At 35.7% G+C, this 20,282-nt stretch overlaps 1 protein-coding gene across 3 annotated transcripts in view; it reads right to left on the reverse strand.

Annotated features, from left to right (window-relative positions):
* Positions 1 to 255: 255 nt before the first annotated feature.
* Positions 256 to 20,282, reverse strand: part of SNX9 (sorting nexin 9) — a 220,193-nt gene continuing 200,166 nt past the window's right edge. For 2 of the 3 annotated variants that reach the window (XM_075203369.1, XM_075203370.1), the window contains 7 exons: positions 13,572 to 13,675; positions 12,177 to 12,254; positions 11,940 to 12,016; positions 7,652 to 7,741; positions 1,794 to 1,908; positions 1,584 to 1,675; positions 256 to 864 (listed from right to left, as the gene is read on the reverse strand). In XM_075203369.1, the coding sequence (XP_075059470.1) occupies positions 817 to 864; positions 1,584 to 1,675; positions 1,794 to 1,908; positions 7,652 to 7,741; positions 11,940 to 12,016; positions 12,177 to 12,254; positions 13,572 to 13,675 (604 nt within the window). In that variant the 3' untranslated portion in view covers positions 256 to 816. Of the gene's footprint in view, positions 865 to 1,583; positions 1,676 to 1,793; positions 1,909 to 7,651; positions 7,742 to 11,925; positions 12,017 to 12,176; positions 12,255 to 13,571; positions 13,676 to 20,282 lie in introns of those variants that run through there. The other variant, XR_012689719.1, reaches the window with a different exon arrangement.

Genomic DNA, 20,282 nt, shown 5'->3' on the forward strand with positions numbered 1-20,282 from the left:
TGCTACATCACACCCAAGCTGTTTTTTTTTTATGAATTTTAATTAGGGTATTAAAGGCAATTCTGTGAAAAGAAAAATCTTAATTTATAAACATTGGTGAAAGATCAGTTTTCCTTGTTTAATTATTAAAAAGAAACTCTTATAGTTTGCTTTTTCCTGAGATGCACAACCAAGTTTAATTAAAGTTAACATATGAAACAAATGCAACTGTAGCAAGGCTGGGTAATAACATAGTTGTGGTGTATCATATGTAGATTGCACAATAAATTCAGCACAGCTAGATATCATTAAACAGAGTGCATATAGAAATGTTTTTTTTTTTTCATTCATACTTAGTGTTAGCAGATATAACACATGTGAAGCCCATGAATTAAAGGTCAGAACAAAGATTAAATTGAAAGACAGAATGAGGATCCAATCAAACAGACAGCTTTGGTAGCCATTTGCAAGTCAGGTATGAAAGGGAGCTTGGGGCTCTTCTCAATATAGATTCCTCAGTTCAATAGCAACTGTGCCCTCTTATAATAAACAGGCTGAAATGCGAAAGAGCATGATGTTATGTATGATCTGATTTTAAATGAAAGTGAACATGCATCTAATAATTTGTGATATTTAAGTGCACTGGCAAAAAGTCTTTCTGGGAAAGATATCTAATTTTAACTTGAGCATCTCAGTCAATGTAAACACTGCATCTGCAGCTACACAGTTCTATGTTTTCCTCCTGGTTGCAATGTCCAACTGACTGATTTGCAATGTCCACTAATCATACATGGGAAAGCACTTCCAATTATCCTCCAGGTCTAGGTTTTGGACCTCTTAAATGACAGGGAAACGACCAAGTGCTTCTCTCAGCTTCTCAGCAATCTAGAAACAAAAAAAACCCAGAATTTAGCTTTATTTTAGTATTATATCTGTTTTTAGTCTGATGCAAAGAACTTTGGTCTAAAGTAAATACTATGTAATTGGCACTGGTAAACAGTCATTGTTAAATAGTTCCACTACTACACCACTGCAGATATGGAAATAAAACTAGGCAAAAAAAGCATGTGTCTAAGTGGCTAAGGACAAGGCAGGTAAGCCACACTGGACCCACTCAACCCATTACTATCACTACCCATTTATAGCTCATTCCATTAATAATGTCTCTTTTTATAGTAATGAAATCCTAGACAATGGCACCACCCATTATATCCAACGTTGTTCTGATTTCCAATTCATACAGATGAAGTAAAACGTAGTTAGACTCAAGAAAACAAGTCTCCCAATCTTGCTACCTGCATCTAGCTGTGCCACACTCATATAGGAACACTACAAAATGGGAGATGTTAGTGTGGTGAGATGCAGTGTGTCTGCCTCATGTTTGAAAGCATCAAATCGTGCCATTAGTCTAACTAATCTGTGTTTCATTTGGAGCTTCATGCAAGGAGCTTTACAGGTTACAATTCTACCCTGTAAATCTGGCACTATCTTTGGCCATAAGTGATTCATAAAATATTAATATTTGTTCCATTAACAGCTTTTAATAACATTGAATTGGATTTCCTATGCAAATAGCACAGTAGCTGAGTGCTAGCAAATCTTACCGTTTCATAAAACTGTATCTGCTGCTCCAGGTATAAGCGAATGCAGCTGTTGTAATCATAAATTCGATTGGAGTGAAAGTGATTCATTTCAGCTGTGTAAAAAAAAGTAGATAGTTGAGAAAAGATGATTTTTATAAAAAAAAAGTATTAATTTCTATATTGTATTATATAGCAGATCTATTGATCATGATTTAAAAACATATACTTTACCTTGGAGTGCAAATGACATTGTGCTTACTCGCTTCACCATGTTTGACTTATCATGTTGTGTAATTTTAGTAGTAGCCACCAATTTATCACTTTCTTTAACTTTTTCAATTGCTGCCTGCAATGAACAAACACAGTCACAGTGGAATAAAGAACACTAATCATCCAGTACCAGCATCTTAGAAATTAATAATTATAGCACATTTCAGTTAAATGTGATGTCCATTTTTTAGTACATTCCTCAAATAATAAACTGCAATTCCAAATAGTCTCGTATACATTGTTTGTGTGCCTTATGGTTGTAGTAAGACTCTATACAGCACTAATGCTGGCCATGCACACTGCAATATTGTAACCGATATTGGGAAATATATGACCAAAAAATACACAGATGCGGAACACAGATCCTGTCAAAATCAAAAGAATCATTGTCGGCATGATCGTAAATGTGGTCAGAAGATGACCGCAGATGGACCCTATTAGGACCGATGATGCCGGAAGCCCTACATGTGCTGTCAAACTGGATGTTAATCAGGGTTTCCCCGTGTACTGCCAGCTCAGGTCTAACTGGGTTAATACTGTGTGTTGCAGAGCTGCAAAATTGTTCCAACAAAGTAAAACAAACACGCAGTTGCTGCCTACCAAGCTCTATTTTAGTGAGTTCAAGCCCAATTGGTGCATGTCAGATGAAAACTTAAGTACCCAAATATATAGCTTAGAAACAAAATTAACATATGCTTATTTTTCCATCAATAATTATTATGAATTGTGTTATTTTTTATTCTAGAGGTATTGTAGACACCCCATAGGGAAATTGGAATTATGTTATCTTTATGACAGTGAATTGATTATGTGATTCATATTGTTTATTTCTCATCTACTGAGCCATATAAAACATATAATCATTTCCAAAGCTTTATCTTGTTTAAAAGTTTGTACTAATTTTAACCAATCTATATTGAAAAACATTCTAACAGTCTGACACAGGTTAATATTTTTAGGTTGAGGTCCCAAATAAAATATTAAATTATTAGATATGAAAATACATGATTTCCTCATAGACAAAAGTGTTTAAAATCAATTGGTCAGTCAGCGCGGAGGTAGGTAATTAGGTTCAGCACATCAGAGAGCTCAGAAATTTTTTCAGGAAACTCACTCACTTAACATATGCAGATCACAGGCTTGCATTTCCACTGATCATTAATGTCATTTCCTACTTAATTAGACAAATTTCTCTAAGATATTGTAAAAACAAGTAAACCACTAGGTTGGAATGGTTATTTAATTACCTAGATGTTAATTAGTGAAAAACATATGCTTAAGAGAAACTTTTAGGCAATTACAAAGGATACCAGCTACCTATGCATGTATACAGAAAATATTAACTTCAAAGGACATCTTCATATTTCATGTTGTGGAAAATCAGTGTGCTACTCTGTACTTAGCAGCAAAAAATGCAGAAGGTGCACGAAGATAGCCACTGTACAGATAAACTACCATGGTCAACTATCTTTTGGAATGATATTTAATAATGTCATATATCAATCATATTTTATATGTAAATGTGTGTGAGGTTATAACCAGTGGGAGTGTGAGTTACGTCTCTGTGATATGTCCGCAAAAAGGTACGGAAGGTCACAGATTTTGGACAAATTATAATTGAAACCATGGGCCATTTTACTTCCTCATATTAGCATATACCCTGCCCCCCTGACTGCTCTCCATGTGAAACATGCTTAAATACCTGGTGTATGAGAGGGCAAATTTCAGCTTTTGGGACTAATTGAAGGACTGTCCATTGCATTCTGCTTTTCCAGGTGTACAGATTATAAGTGTATGTAATTTCATCCAGTTTGTGTTTGACTGTATTGCTTTTAATTTTTGCATGTCATTGATTATATGTTCTTTTTTATTATATCAAAATGCCATATACCTTTATATATAATATCTAAAATGTAATAAGTTTTGTCCTTGATACTCTATCAAATTCACAAACCTTTTATGAAGAATATTGCTTAACCATGTTAACTATTTGAATGCTGGTGTGTGAATTGTTAATCCATTTGATTAACAAAGAGACTAGTGTGTGCCACCGTGTACATTTGTGTAACAGAGTTTTGATGTTCAGAGGACAACTTGCTGAGCAATAGCTCCTTGCAAAAGTTCACATCTCATTCATTTTGAAGCAAAGACTCAATGTAGGTCTTAAACCTTGGATCAAGCAATGTGGCCAAAACGTACTGATCCGAGTTCAAGATCTTAATAACTCGAGGATCATTGTGAAGCAAATTAAGTACTTGATCGACAAGGCCAACATACTTTGCGGAATTGCTTGCTTTCATCTCCTCCTTCAGTTTCTCAAGCTGCTTTTCCAATAGTCTAATTAAAGGAATGACTTGGCTCAAACTAGCAGAATCTGCACTCACTTCACCCGTCACAACTTCAAATGGTTTCAGTACCTTGTACAGCACTGAAAGGATTCCCCACTGTGCAAGAGTGAAATACATGCCCCCTCCTTTCCCAATGTCATGGCTTGTGCAATACGCTTGGATGGCTTTGCGCTGTTCCTCCATCCTCTGCAGCATGTACAGGGTGGAATTCCACCTAGTTACCGCCTCTTGCTTAAGTTGGCAGCAGGGCAAGTTAAACTGCTCTTGGAGCTGCTGCAATCTCCTACATGCTGTGGCAGAATGCCTGAAATAGCCTGACATCTTACGGGCCACCGAAAGCATCTCCTGCACCTCACGGTTATTACACCAAGTTGATTGTGTGAGCAAAACAGGGTATGTGCTGGAAATCACCCAGCTGTAATGCTTGCACTATATTGTTGGCGTTATCAGAAATAACAAATTCTGGGGAGAGTCCAAGTGGTATAAGCCATGTATCAATCACATCTCTTAGTTTGCGTAACAAATTGCCAGCTGTATGCCTGTTAGTGAAGCCGGTGATACAAAGAGTGGCCTGCCTGTGACAAATGTTACGTAGTGGTGTACATGCTGCTGCTGTTCCTGCTGGTGAAAGTGAATGACCAACCCAGTGGGCTGTCACAGTCATATAGTCTTTGGTTTGACCACTTCCACTTTTCCACATATATGTGGTTAAGTGGACAGTGGGCAGAATGGCATTTTTTCAGCGCAATCTCTACATTTGTACACACTTTTTGGTAGAGTTGTGCAATAGCTTTACGGGAAAAATGGTGTTGCGATGGAATTCTGTAACGCGGACACAAAACCTCAATTAACTGTGAAAAACAAGCTGCTTTTATTGTGAATATTGGACGCAGATCTAACACTAACATGGCGTCTGTGATTCGCAAATATGACTGCTGTCATATTTGCTTCCCCTAGCAAATGATTGTTTCACAGTTAATTGTTGAAATGTAGGACTGCTCTTTTTCTTGGCCTTCCTCTGTGCTGACGATTCAAACCCAGCAGCAGCAGTGGGACTAACGCTTTCTTCAGAGGAATCAATAATAGTGCAGGAGTCATCCAGCCTTAATAAGTGGGATGCAGTACTGACTCCAAGCGCTACTGAGGATATTGATGAGGATGCTGTGGTGGGTGTATTTTGTAGCCATCGGGATGTCGGTGAGCGGAGGGTCCTAGCTGATGATGGAGTGCTTGTAATTTTTTTGGAAGAACTTTCAGCTTTTCCCAACACTTTGCCATGAACTCTCGTCAAATGGCGTAACATAGACAAGGTTCCAAGATGGTTAAGGTCCCTCCCTCGACTGACTCTGGCTTGACATACACTACAAATGGCTATACAGTTGTTGTCTGGATTTGGGTAGAAATAATTCCACACATAAGAAGTGAATTTTTCTGTTTTATGGCCTGGCATGACAATGACCTTTTTCTTGTCACGTGCCAGAACTGCTGCCACTGGTGCAGGACTGACACAAACAACCTCATTCTCATCAACATCCTCATTAGCGCCCTTGTCGCCTACACAAATCTCCCCCTCATCCTCTTCTATTTCCAAAGTGGCATTCTCAATTTGTGTATCACCGGCTACACTCGGGCTGTTCAGGCACACATCAGCAGAACTGATGTGTGCCTGAGAATGCTCACGATTAGACATCCCACTGTTGGATAAACTCTCCACAGGGATTGGTGTCATTTGTGATTCAGAGCAAACATTATCCTCTACTGCCTTACTGTTATCTTGCAGCTCGGCTTTGACGCGTAACAGTAGTTGTGCACCACTTGTAGGCTCGGTAACATTTTTTGATCTAACACTATTAGACAAAGGTGAAGGCCCCATTCTCTCTTTGCCACTGCATGTGTAGAATGGCATGTTGGCAATTTTTTTTTTATCGGCACTTCAATTTTCCTCAGTTACACTTCTTTTTCGCTTCAAAGGGGTAAATTATTTTTGGGGGTGTGTTTTTTTGACTGATTTCAAAAGACTGTGTAGTTTGACATCGCCTTTCCCAGATGACGTAATGGGAACACTACCATCAGGACTGGTGACAGAACCTGGTTGCTGATCCTGCTCATATTTGGACTGCTTTGAATCCATTATGAGCCCAAAGCACTTGTAGTGCTACAAATTGTTTTAGATACTGTTGACAAACAGGACTTTTAACAGCCAGAAATATTAATGCAAAAGAATGGGGGACACCCCAAAAGCACTTGGGAGTGCTAAATATTATTTTTTTTAGACTGCTGACAAACATGACTTTTGACAGCCAGAAATATTAATGCAAAAGAATGGGGGACACCCCAAAAGCACTTTGGAGTTCCAGAAATTGCACAAAAAAAACCCTCCTCTATCCTCCTCTTACTGCTGTAAAAACTGGTATTAAGATTACAATGGTATTGCATACAAACAATAATGTGTCCAAATACTGATCTGTCTCTGCGCTCATCTAGCCAGTGTGACCTAACCCTGCTCTCTCCCTCTGTCAAATGGCGATGGATTGCTGTGGAGGCTGGTATTTATGCATTGAAAATCTCGCGAGAACCAAGCTCCGAAATACGAATTCGTCACAATGACGTTTTGCCTCGATTTCGAATCCGAATGGGCGGGAGAGTACTAAATTCGGATGGATTCGGATCTCGGGGAACCGAGCCCGCCCATCTCTATTAAGAACACATATATTAAATTAAATAATATCCGGTACTCCTTACTATAGGTGAGAAATTGGCTAACTGAAATTAGTAGTTTGTAGGTTTTTCAATGAGTCGCAAACTAATTAGCTTAAACAAGTTTTCTCATGCAGAAGAGTAAAACATAACATTTTATTTTTAAGGATTTGTAACCCCAGTCATTACTGTTCCTACAGCTTCTTGTCAAACATATACGTCTGAATTTATTGAGAAGCAATACAGGTCTCCAGGATAAGATCCAGGCTCCAGTATTATACAGCTGCCATTTAGGCCTATGTTCTTTTAGAAGGGCTTATGGAAAAACAGTGAAAAAATTTTAAAAAATTAATCTTGGCCTTTAAATATTGGGGCAGTGTATGCAATGTACAAAAAACACTGCTGGGAGAGCCTGAAAAACAGTGGGCATCAAAATTAATAATGTAAACAAATGATTCAACAAAAAATTACACTAATGAGCAAATGGTTCAAATTAATTTGCAAAACAAAACATGGGAAGTTAGCTCATTTCTAACTCCAACTAGGTTGTGACATTTGACATCACCACGTCCTGTAACAATACAAAAAGGCATGAGGTTGCACAACTTCACACTATTGATTGTAGATTAATTAATACAACATACAATTTAATTCAGCTTTGCTTAAGAAGAGGAACTCGGCTAGAACACATGAATACACAGTGAAGCACAGGAAAACTCCAGAGCTAGCACTGCACAAAATGTTTATGTAATGGAAATGAAAGTTCGAATGCACCTTATGAGCAGAGATTATGTCTGGAAAACAGCTCAAAAAACCTTTGTACTCAGTATTGGTTTCCATCAGGTAATGAAGATCTTTCTTTGGCTGAAAGAAAACCAGAAAATACATTATTCTATTCTATGCACATATGATGTCTTTAGGCAAATACAATGAAATGCAGATTTTAAAACTTTATGCTTAGTATTTCTGCTGTAAAAGTTTATACAATGGTGCATATAAACCACGTCAAGACTGGAAGTTTTTTTGTCCCTTCATAACCAGGCCATTTTTGGTGCTTGGATAATCTGCAAATTTCTTATTTTAGGCTACCCAGGACAAATATATTTTCGTTGCAATTTTATAGTGGGTGAAATAAGGTAACATTTTCCCACTTAATTCGTCCCATAATTTCTTCCACATAATTAGTGCAACCAAATATATGCCCCTGTATTTAATCAGCTAGTTCTTCCAAGTTAAGGCATACCAAATAAATATACTTTATACAAGTTTTAAGAGAGCTATGGACCAATGCAAACTATACATATAAGTTTCTTTTTCCACGAATGGCATATTATAACTGTAAATGGATAATATATGAGGACCATACTATTTGGTAGTATATACTTGAGACACAATCTACACAGATAATTCCAAATACCAGCCCAATCAATACACTTTGTCCACTCTGAAAAAGTGCACTCCACATTCTGTTCATCTATACATTCTAAGTCTGTGAATTAAGCGCTGAATGTTCCCCTGTTCTGCAGAAATTCTTAGCTTGAGAGAAAATCAATAGGGTTGGTGTACAGGGTACATAGTAATATTTGAGAGCTGTTATAATTTGGAGGGGCTTCATTTGTACGACTGAGGCATTTTTGCAAGATTGGTCTTGCTATGATGGATGCTTTTTACTCTTTGTAATTATACCAAAAACATTTTTTTTTTCTTGAGGAGACCCTATTACTAGTGTGATTTATAAGTATACTGATACATATTATAAGAATTACTGGTAGCAGGTACAGTTTAAAACCAAATAAAATCTAAAACTGTAATGTTTATATATGAAGCATAAATGTAAATGTACCATTCAGTGTAAGCCTGAAAAAAAAAAAAAGCAGAGTGTGATGTTTTATTTCATCCATCCCTCTCTCCAACAGAGGAAGCCACATACCACAGCTCTTAATGTCTAAAATGGTAATGATAAAATGCTTAAATGGCAAAACATAAAATGCCTGTTTTGCCATCATTAGCAATGGTTATGTGTGAATGCACAAATCTGCAGTCCGGTTTTGACACTTCCCCAGTAAAATAAGATAGATAAGCACCGTCTTCTAGATTCAATTCGGCATGAGGTCCCGCTCAACATCGCCTCGATGTTCAGATGCGCCTATTGCCGGCTATTACAGTAAGAAATTTCCACAAATTTTTCTGTGCAACTCTATGGGACGCAAGGAAAAATGAGCGGAAATTTCTGTAAAAACTCTGACACGATGTGTGGACTTTTCCGGGGACACATTACGTCACCTCGCACTGAAATGATTCTGCCTCTATGTGTATCTCCACTGGCGAAGAGACATTTAAGAGGGGCTACAACCACTATATAAATACTTTTACGGTCAGGACAAAGATGCATTTGTTGGTTTCAAATGAACACATTAGAAATACATAAAAAAGTACATTGGGGCAGATTCAAATTGATGTGAGGTGGCGTGAGGTGCAGCTGAATATTTCCTCGATGTTCAGCTTAAAATATTTCCAGCCTGGATGGAGGGAGGAAAGTAGGGAGCTCGCTAATTTTTTGGTGCACTTCTATGGGGTGCGAGAAAATATGAGCAGAGAATTCTGAAATGAATGAATTAAAATGAATATACAGAAAAGTTTAAAACCAGAAAAATGCAGAGGTCAATGCAAACCACTGAAATATTCCAAAAGTGCAGTAACAGATAACAAAAAAACAAATTTAGTACAGCTTAGAAGCTGAGAGTAAATACAGTATAAGATATGATTGCTATAGGTTCCAGCACCTTTTTTGCAAAGTTTCTTGTGCACCGATTTTCATACATATACCCCAATATGTTTCCCATGAAAATTGCATAGATATAAATAAGCAATAACAATAAAAACATATTGCATATATTACCATAAATGCATATTGGTAAATTTATTCCTCTAGAGAAGTTACTATAATGAAACGCATCAAGAATACCGATGCTTGCTAGAAAATTATTTATAAAATCCAATTAATGTGTGCATATAGCGTATACACTAAATTGGGACGCTATTCAATACCGGAATCTCAATTTGTGACGGATTGGTGCTAATTATCTGTAACTCTGAATATTAGATAAAGCTGGATAACTAACAGTCTATTCTGTATCACAAGTACCCGGTACGGATAATGCCAACCTAATTAATGGTCATGTTGCCCTAGGCGAATGCATTCGTAGCACCGCCTCCACTTCCAAGCCAGGACAGGTACAAAAGAAACTCGTCCTTCATTTAAAAGCCGGCTTCCTTTACGCCCCCCCCACTACCATCAATGTTTACAGTCCCATGTTTTTGAAACTCGGCTCCACTTGGTTTTTAAAAAGGTCACGGCAATCTGTCACTCATTTCGTTTTAATTAAAATCAGAACTGTATAGAAGAACAGAGGAGTGAATGAGCGATACTGTGGCTGAATATGTGAAGGGGACTGGCACTTCCGCATCTGTCTCCATCTTTGTATTTGCTACTTCTTTTCCTCAAGCACCTAAAAAGATTACACATTGGGCCTGATTCATTAAGCAAAAAAAAGAAGTAATTTTACCTTGGTAAAATCATGATGCAGTAGAGAGGAGGTATATTTAAAATGTAATTGCAGATTTATAGTTGGGGTAGGGAATGTCCTAAATCAACTTTAAATTTCAGTGTAAAAATAAAGCTATCAAGTATTCGTGTGCTACATGAAAAAAAAACAGTATTTAACTTATGTGCAAAATAATAAACTCATTTGCACCCTTTGCATTGTAACATGGTTTTGTCCACGAGAAAAGTTACTCCTTTTCTTTTACCTTACTGAATCAGGCCCATTGTCTTCAGCCTTTACCATGAAAATATGTCAGGATTAGACCCTTACTACATTTTTTTTAATGTTTTTTTTTACTTGGGAGAACAAGTATTATATTTTAAAATTTATTTCAGTTTATGCCTCTCCTGGTCACAATTTTCCACCCACAAAACTATGCACCCCCTCCATAAGTCTAGTACACTAAGCTGAAGCCTAGTCAGCCTATTGGATAATCAGGCCTTGCTGACCCACCATTTCAAGGGAGTTGCATGTCTTTCTCATTCTATGCACTACAGTGTGCTTCAAAGCACTATCTACTGTCTATATCAAAGAGCTGGAGACTACAGCGGGAGGTCGAGCTGTCCCTGTCCAGACTAGGTGGAATAGGTTTGCCACAATCTACTGCATATTGATTTGACTATACAGCAGCAAAACCCTGCTTTGCAAGGTAGCAAATTATCTCAGATTACCAGGTGAAGTTGTATAGCAGAACGTCCTTTTTCAAATACAATTGTCCGTTTTGCAGTTTGCCAACCTAGAATTTAAATGGAACACATCTCTCTTTTTCTACTGTGTGTGTTACAGTGGGTTTCCAGGTATTCTCTATTATTAATATCAAAAGCCTTAAGACCACATCAGGAGGTCAAGCTATCACTGCATGGACTGTGTGGAAAAGGCAAGTACTATCTCAACCTTTATGTGGGATCTTTCTCCACGTTTCAGAAGAGTCTGGTTAAATACCTGCTATCTGTTCCTATTGGGATTTATCTTATACCCAGGAATATATGGATATATGATTATTAATATTTAACTTTATCCTAAGGGAATATACCATTTAGAGATGTTGTATGAACTTATGGTTTAAACCATGGTTATGGTTATGAAAACATTTTATGCTATAAAGTCACCCTTTTTGGTTTCCCCACCGGATTATATGTACTTAGAATTGTGAGATTCAACTGGAAGATTTTAGAGCAGTTTTTTACATACATGTCAATATCTACATTGTGTAAGTAAATAGATTGTTTATTTTCTGTAACAATACTAACATGTATTTCTTCATATATTTTAATGTTTGGATTTAAACTCAAGCTGATTTTTACTTTCCTATATTGGCAAATTTAGTCAGGCAAATAATGCAAATATTCTGAAATATATATTGATGCCCAATAGGGGTTTTACTAGCTGAATAAGCATATTATCAAAAATGGAAGTTACTTTTACATCAGTGCAGAATCTTACGTGTTTAGCTTTACCTGCTCTTCCACCAGGTTGGCTATTGCTTCATACGTTTTGCCAGCTTCTGTAATAGCACTGTTTAAATCAGTTTCACCTGTGGAGCAGAAGATTTGACAACTAATATTTACTCAACATGAAGCTTTAGCAAGAACCATTTCCCAAGCATTTGTATTATCAATTAGAGCACTGAAAGTCAGATACACAAACAACTATCAGAAGCAAACAAATATGATGATGATGCAAAGAGGAGATACCTAGATAGCCACTGGTGCCGAAAACTTGTGACAAATTTTGCAAAGCTTTTCCGATCTTCTGATACTCCTTGGGAAGTGCTATTAGGAAGAAATAGATTAATAAAAAAAGATTTTGTTAATATTTTACTTATTTTATCTGCAATACCAAATAAAATCATACAGATATTTGTTCAAGTTATGGCATCTCTCCAACAGTACTCCTTAATGCTATAAAGAATAAGTGGTATTTGGGATATCAAATATAAAATCGGATATCCCATGGATTGGTGCTGGGTTGCCAGATAAGACGTTATTTGTTTTAACTGCAAAAAATAGCAATAGCTTATAAGAAAGCTTTTACCTGTACACATATAGCCACAATTGGTTAAATATTGGACTTGAAATTTACTAAAATGAGAAATAATAATAATCAGGGTGGCTAAAATTAAATAAGCATTTTCATTACACCATATGTGTTTTTTTCTTTCATTTTATGGAGGGCATTCACAGGCCGTGATGTGCCGCTGGATGTGCACATTGCTAGACATTATGGGGCAGATTCAGTTCTGTGTTGTTCTTTAGAACAACACAGACCACACATTATTACCGTTTCTACATGTTATGAACTGCGGTGATCCGCGGCTCGTCTCTCCTGCCTACGTCCCGACTGTCATAGCAACAGCCAGGGCGTCACTTCTGGTTTCTAGGTCCCGGCCGTCATCGTGGGAACGGCCGGGACACTCTTGTTGACAGCTCTGCGTCCCGGTAATAGAGGCAGCCGCGTGCAGGTTCAGTCTAAATTAATTATGTTTCTACAGCCTCAGGTGGCTGATTAAAATCATTCAGCACCTCCTTAGATCTGATTGGGCAGTCTATGTATTTAAGGCAGGGAGGACTTAGCCTCCCTGTCGGTTATAGCGTTCAGTTCCCTGGCTGCTGACTTCCTCCTGTACATATGTCTCCATTGACTGCTGCAGAGACACATTGTTGCATTTTTTGCTAAATTCAATCTGCCCCTATATGTATGTTTGTTTTTAATTTTTACTAATGTAGCAGGCTGCAAAATCATGGATCCTCTATGATCTGTAATTTTGATATATTAATATGGAAATCAGTGCCATGTAAAATTTAATATATTATACATTACTTCACTGCTTACTACATTTGTTTTAATGAAAAATATTTTACAATGCTGTCATTCTGATTTATGGATTTCTTGCAGCATCTTGCATAATCTCTATAATATGAGAAAAGCTGGAAATATGTTAGCATATATATGTTAGAAATAATAGCAATTGAGTCAGTTGGTGGAGAGGACGATCTAAAGAGAATATTGCTCATTCAAAAATGGATTCGATTTTGCAGAGTTATGATAAGTCACTGTAAACTATATTAAGTACATAAGTGTGTACATACGTCCTGTGCATCGTTTCCAGTGCTCCTGACCCACAGTAAGCAAATCCTTCACACCATCATCCATTGCTTTAGTGAATCTGCTGACTGCCTCACACTTCTGTTCTCTGCATGAGAAAAGGACGTTTGGTAACCTCATTTCTGTTATAAAACACTGTAAACAATCTTTTATATTAGGAATTTTTTTTTTCCTGTTATCAGGTGCAATTGCAAATAATGAAAAATAAAAAATACATTTTATAATACTGTAGCTAGTGTACCACAACAGCATATGAATAATTAGTATGGAGGAAACATTTTAGAGTGAAAAAAAGCATGGCGCTTTTTTTCAGCCTTCCCACAGCTGTCAGAAATAGATACGATCATAAAAGCTCCACTCTAAAGACTAAGGGGTATATTTACTAAGCTGCGGGTTTGAAAAACTGGAGATGTTGCCAATAGCAACCAATCAGATTCTAGCTGTCCTTTATTTAGTACATTCTACAAAATGACAGCTAGAATCTGATTGGTTGCTATAGGCAATATCTCCATTTTTTCAAACCCGCAGCTTAGTAAATATACCCCTAAGTTTAGGAAGTGGAAAAGAAGCTTTGTTTAAGGATTCACATTTGTATAGCGGTTAATATGCCATCCCATGGTCGGTCATGATTATTTCACAAAAATGAATACTGCTTGGAAGTACAGAGCCAGACTCTTTAGCAAAAAGGTATGAATCGTGAAGTTGGTGTAACAAGCTTGCTATATATACACACACACACATATATATATATATATATATATATACACATGTATATATATTAGTGTGCTTGTGTATATGTGTGTGTGTATATGTGTGTATGTATATATATATATATATATATATATATATATATATATATATATATATATATATATATATTATAAGGGCACAGTCGTGCCCCTATATTAAGGTTACATCTAAAAAACGACATTCTGACATTGGAAATCTGTGAGGGGGGCCATGGTGTTTGAGGGTCTACATTTTAAAAAGTATTAAAGCTATTAAGCTGAAATTTGGTATGCGAATGGAGAACCGTCCACAGGTGCCGCATGCCAAATTTCAGAAAAAAAAGAATAAAAAATGACAAATTAGGAATAATCTAAATTTCAAAATCTCACCGTTTTTTTTTCCACTTCCTGTTTTGCAGAAGTCACCATTTTTCTGTTTTTTTTTGGGAGAGTGTAACTCAGTGTACAGGAGGTCTAAAGACTTGGGGTTTGTTTTATAAGAAAGCTATTAGGGCTGAGGAGTGCCTTTGAGGGTTTAAAATTTTGAGAAAGTTATAGTTTTTTTACAATTTGGTAAAATATGCCCCATTTTACAGATAGGGGATTTCTTAATGTTGCACATGTCAGTTAGAGGTTTGTGGTGGGTGTACTCAGACTGGCTTCACTTGAGAGCACAAACATGGCTGAGTCTCTGGCTAAGGGATTTTCATCTCTGAGCTGAAGAAATTACCCACATTTTCTAGCCACAGGGGGGCTGGTTAGTGTTTTTGGGATATGGGGGGGGGCACCCTGTAGTACTATTAGCCCAGACACTGCTCTCAATTAAGAGTTTAATCTCTCCCTGAGACAGCTGTTAGTGAATCCATTGTAAACCTCCTGCCCCTCAGTGACATCAGTTAATTGATTCAAAAGTAATTGGTGGTACTTGTACTGATCACACTCAGTGGTGATCACAGTGGGGAGTAGATGTGAGGTATCTGGACATTAGCATCTGACATGTCCCTCTTTACAAGTGACATGTACTGCAAAGAATCTGCAGATAATCTATATACACCCACTTCTCATTGCCTGCTGTGGGCTGTGTTTTACTTATTGGTTCACTCATGGCATTTCTGTCAGAATCTCTATAAAAGTCTGTCTGCTTTCACTGGTGACCAGCATCAACAACATACTTTTGGTAACCTGTATCCGGGAGAGTGGCGTGTCTAGAAGGCGGGAGAGGGCGGGGCGCAGACAAAAGCGCCATTTTGGCCCCACCCCCGCATCAAATATGCCATTTTGGCGCGGGGTCAAAATGAGGCGATTCACTGCAAATCACGTCATTTTATCCCCGCAATTGCGGAATGCGGGAAATTTGCAGAAGTTCGTGAGACCGATCCGAATTTCGGGAGTCTCCTGGACATTGCGGGAGAGTTGGCAAGTATGATCAACAAGGACTCAAATTTAAGGACTAAGGAGATGATTACAGTGCTGCAGGTGCTGGTGGAAAGCACATAAGCACAATGTGGTACAAACTGTACCACATTTCTGACTGCCAGAACATGCATGCATACGTACTGCACCTCGCCACTGACTGCCAGAACATGCATGCATAGATACTGCACGCCTCCACTGTCTGTCACAACATACATGCTGCACCCTATCACAGCCTGCCATAACGAACATACGTACATGCTGCACCCCATCACTGCCTGCCAAAACATATACATTCATATATTCTGTACCCCACCACTGTCTGCCACAACAGATAGACAGACCCAACCACTGTCTGCCAAAAACACATACTGCATCAATGGCTGTCAGTACATACATACTTCATCCCATCACTGCCAGCCAGAACATACATATGCACCAAATCCTGCCAGAACATACATATGTACCAATGGCTGCCAGAACATACATACTTCATACTTCTGTTTTAGTGCAAAAGGCACTAAGACATACACACCCGGTCTGCTTGCTCTGAGGAGGAACATTTCAAACCATTGAGATACCGGAAGTCAGATATCGCGACTGCAGGAATCCCGCCTACAACCCGGAAACGTTTCACGATTGGATCTGGTGTATGTACTCAACTAATTAAGCTTGTATGGTTCTTGTTCTAAGTATTACCCCTTGAGAAAGTCTACAACTAGAAGACAAAACGCGTCGGGCACATGGCTTGCTGGTTGTCCTTGGACTCGTGTATACTGTGGGCTCACTGGGCAGAATTTGCCCTGTTGGATCTACCATCATGGCACGCGGACAGTACAGATAAGCTGTTTTTAACCTTGTTTTACTCACTCTGGAGTTGTGCTACTGTAACATGGTTTGTGAGGAGTCTCTGCCAGATTTCTCATTCTGGCGCCCCTTCTCTTTTGTAATATATATATATATATATATATATCTCATCATCATCATCATTTATTTATATAGCGCCACTAATTCCGCAGCGCTGTACAGAGAACTCATTCACATCAGTCCCTGCCCCATTGGAGCTTACAGTCTAAATTCCCTAATATATACACACACACACTCACATATATATATATACACACACACACACACATACATATATATATATGTGTGTGTGTCTGTGTGTGTATATTGTATATATATATACACACATATGTATATATACATATATAATATGTATGCGTGTGTAGATAGATAGATATACATATATATATATATATATATATATATATATATACACACACACATATATTATATATGTATATATACACATACACACATATATACATATGTGTGTGTATATATATATACACAATATACACACACACATATATATATATATATATATATATATTTATTTATACACACATACATATATATATATATATATATATATATATATACACACACACACATATATATATGTATATATATATATATGTATATATATATATATATATATATATATATATATGTGTGTATAATTATATATATATACATACACACACACATATGTTATCAAAAACAATAGATAGTACAGCGCGTAACTCTGGAAAGACACAAATGTTCAAATTAAAGTCCAACATAGACACTGATGATCCTATGTTCAGGAGGCAGCCAAAGTTCCCACAAAGCCAGATGGTGGACTGGAAAAAATCTATAACAAAAACAAAACAAATGGGGAAGGGCACCACATAGTATAATACTGTATATGATTACAACACAGAAAGTGTACCAAAAGTCAGAATCTTAGTGAACCAAGTGGGTATAGAAAAAATATATTTGTATAACACTCAGATAGTAGGGTGATTCAGTAGATTAGATGTTCAATAACACTCTGAAACACCTACACCACACCAATATATAATGTGCGTACCAGAAAAAAGATCTTTAAGGCTTATCTGTAGATATAAATGATGTCTCCACAAGTATGTCTCCACAAGTAGACCTTTTCACCCCTTAGATATATATAGGGCAGATGCTATACACAGCATTTATGGAGTCTGGAGTTGAAACTTCACATATACTCAGTGGTGTCCAGATTTATAGAAAGAAGAGAACTCACATAGTGTAATGCTGAATAGTCATACATTTATTTCAGAAAAATGCAGATATGCACTTACATAAATAATCATATAGCAGGCTTATCTGGGTATCTTTACTTGTATTTCACGATAAAAACACTCTCTGGTGCAAAGCAGCTCGGTCCAGACCTCAAATCGCGCCTCCAAACAACAGGAGAAAAACGTCCACAAGATCCCACAATGCACCAAATCTCAACGCGTTTCGTCTTAACAAGACTTCCTCAGGAGGTATGATAGTATGTGACTCTCCTGGTCACAGGTTTAAATAGAGTGCGCTGCGCCATCTTGCGCATGCGCACAAGGGGCGTCTTCCGGCGTTCAGCGTCATAACGTTGATCATGTGATCCGGATTCAACAAACTTAATTTAAACTTACAGAAGACATAGTGTAGTATACATATGCCGCAAAGCGGAACTAAGCTATCGGTTAACGTACTAAGTATATTAATACCAAAACGATATACCAAGATATGTAGTTATTACTAGCAATTAATACAGATAACATAGTACTCTACTGAGTATAAGGCTAGTAGTTAGTGCATTATAGTTGATCGTGCAGTTAGAGGTGGGATGTGTGGGGGAGTGATAATCTTTGAGTAGTGAAGGGGCTATTTCGAGTAGTTGAGGGTGTGGCTTTGGGGAAGTGGGCAAGTGGGGATGGTTAAATATTACGTGGGGTAGTGTGTATGTTGTGTATATAAGTATAGTGTATATATAGTTATAGTATACAGTATATATATATATAGTATTATATATAGTACATAGTATAGTATAGTATATATATAGTATATATATACATATATATATATACAGTATATATAGTAGTGTGTGTGTGTATGGTGTGTATAGTATACAGTATAGTATAGTAGTATATAGTACAGATATAGTATAGTATAGTAGTATACAGTATAGTAGTACATAATATATACTTATAGTATATATATATAGTATAGTAGTATAGTAGTATAGTATATAGAGTATAGATAGTATAGTATATACATAGTATAGTATATATAGTATATATAGTAGTATACATATAGTATATAGATATATAGTATATAGTATATATATAGTATAGAGTGAGTATAGAGTGTGTATGTGTAGTATAGTATAGTATAGTACTTATATATATATATAGTATAGTAATATATATATATAGTATATATATATATAGTATAGTATATAGTAGTATAGTAGTATATATATAGTATAGTATATAGTAGTATAGTATATAGTATATATAGAGATATAGTAGTAGTATGAGTATAGTAGTATATGTGTGTGTGTATATAGTATATAGTAGTATATATATATAGTATAGTAGTAGTATACATATATAGTATAGTACAGTAGTATAGTAGTATAGTATAGTAGTATATATAGTATATAGTACTAGTATAATAGTATATATATAGTATAGATAGTATATATAGTATACATATAGTATAGTACATATAGTATATAGTATATAGTATATAGATAGTATATAGTCATATATATATAGTATATATAGTATAGTATATAGTATATATATAGATAGTATATATAGATATACAGTATAGATATATACAGTATATAGATATAGTATAGTATATATAGATATAGTATAGTACTTATATATATATAGTAGTATATATAGAGTATATATAGATATAGTATATATAGTAGTATAGTAGTATATATATAGTATGAGTATATATATATAGTATATATAGTATATATATATATATATACAGATAGTAGTATATACATAGTAGTATAGTATAGTATATATAGTTATAATATATATATAGTGAGTATATATATAGTATAGTATGATATAGTATAGATAGTAGTATATAGTATAGATAGTATATATAGATAGTATAGTGTATATAGATAGTAGAGTATATATAGTATATAGTATATATAGTATAGTAGTATATAGTATAGTATATATAGTATATAGTATATAGATATATAGTATAGCTGATAAGTATATATAGTATATATATAGTATATATAGTATATAGATATGAGTATATAGTAGTATATATATAGTAGTATATATATAGTGTATATATATAGATAGTATATATATAGTAGTATAGTATATATATAGTATATAGTAGTATATATATAGGATATATATATAGTATATATATAGTATAGTGATAGTATATAGAGTATATATAGTATATATAGTATATGATATAGTATATATATATATATATATATAGTATATATATATATAGTATCATATATATATATATATAGTATATATATATAGTATATAGTATATATATATATAATATAGTATGAGTATAGTAGTAGTATAGATAGAGTATAGTATATATATAGTGTAGTAGATAGTGTATATATATATATAGTATATATATATATAGTATAGTACATATATAGTAGTATATATATATATATATATATATATA

This window comes from Mixophyes fleayi, chromosome 3 (assembly GCF_038048845.1).
Source record: "Mixophyes fleayi isolate aMixFle1 chromosome 3, aMixFle1.hap1, whole genome shotgun sequence".
Lineage (NCBI taxonomy): Eukaryota > Metazoa > Chordata > Amphibia > Anura > Limnodynastidae > Mixophyes > Mixophyes fleayi.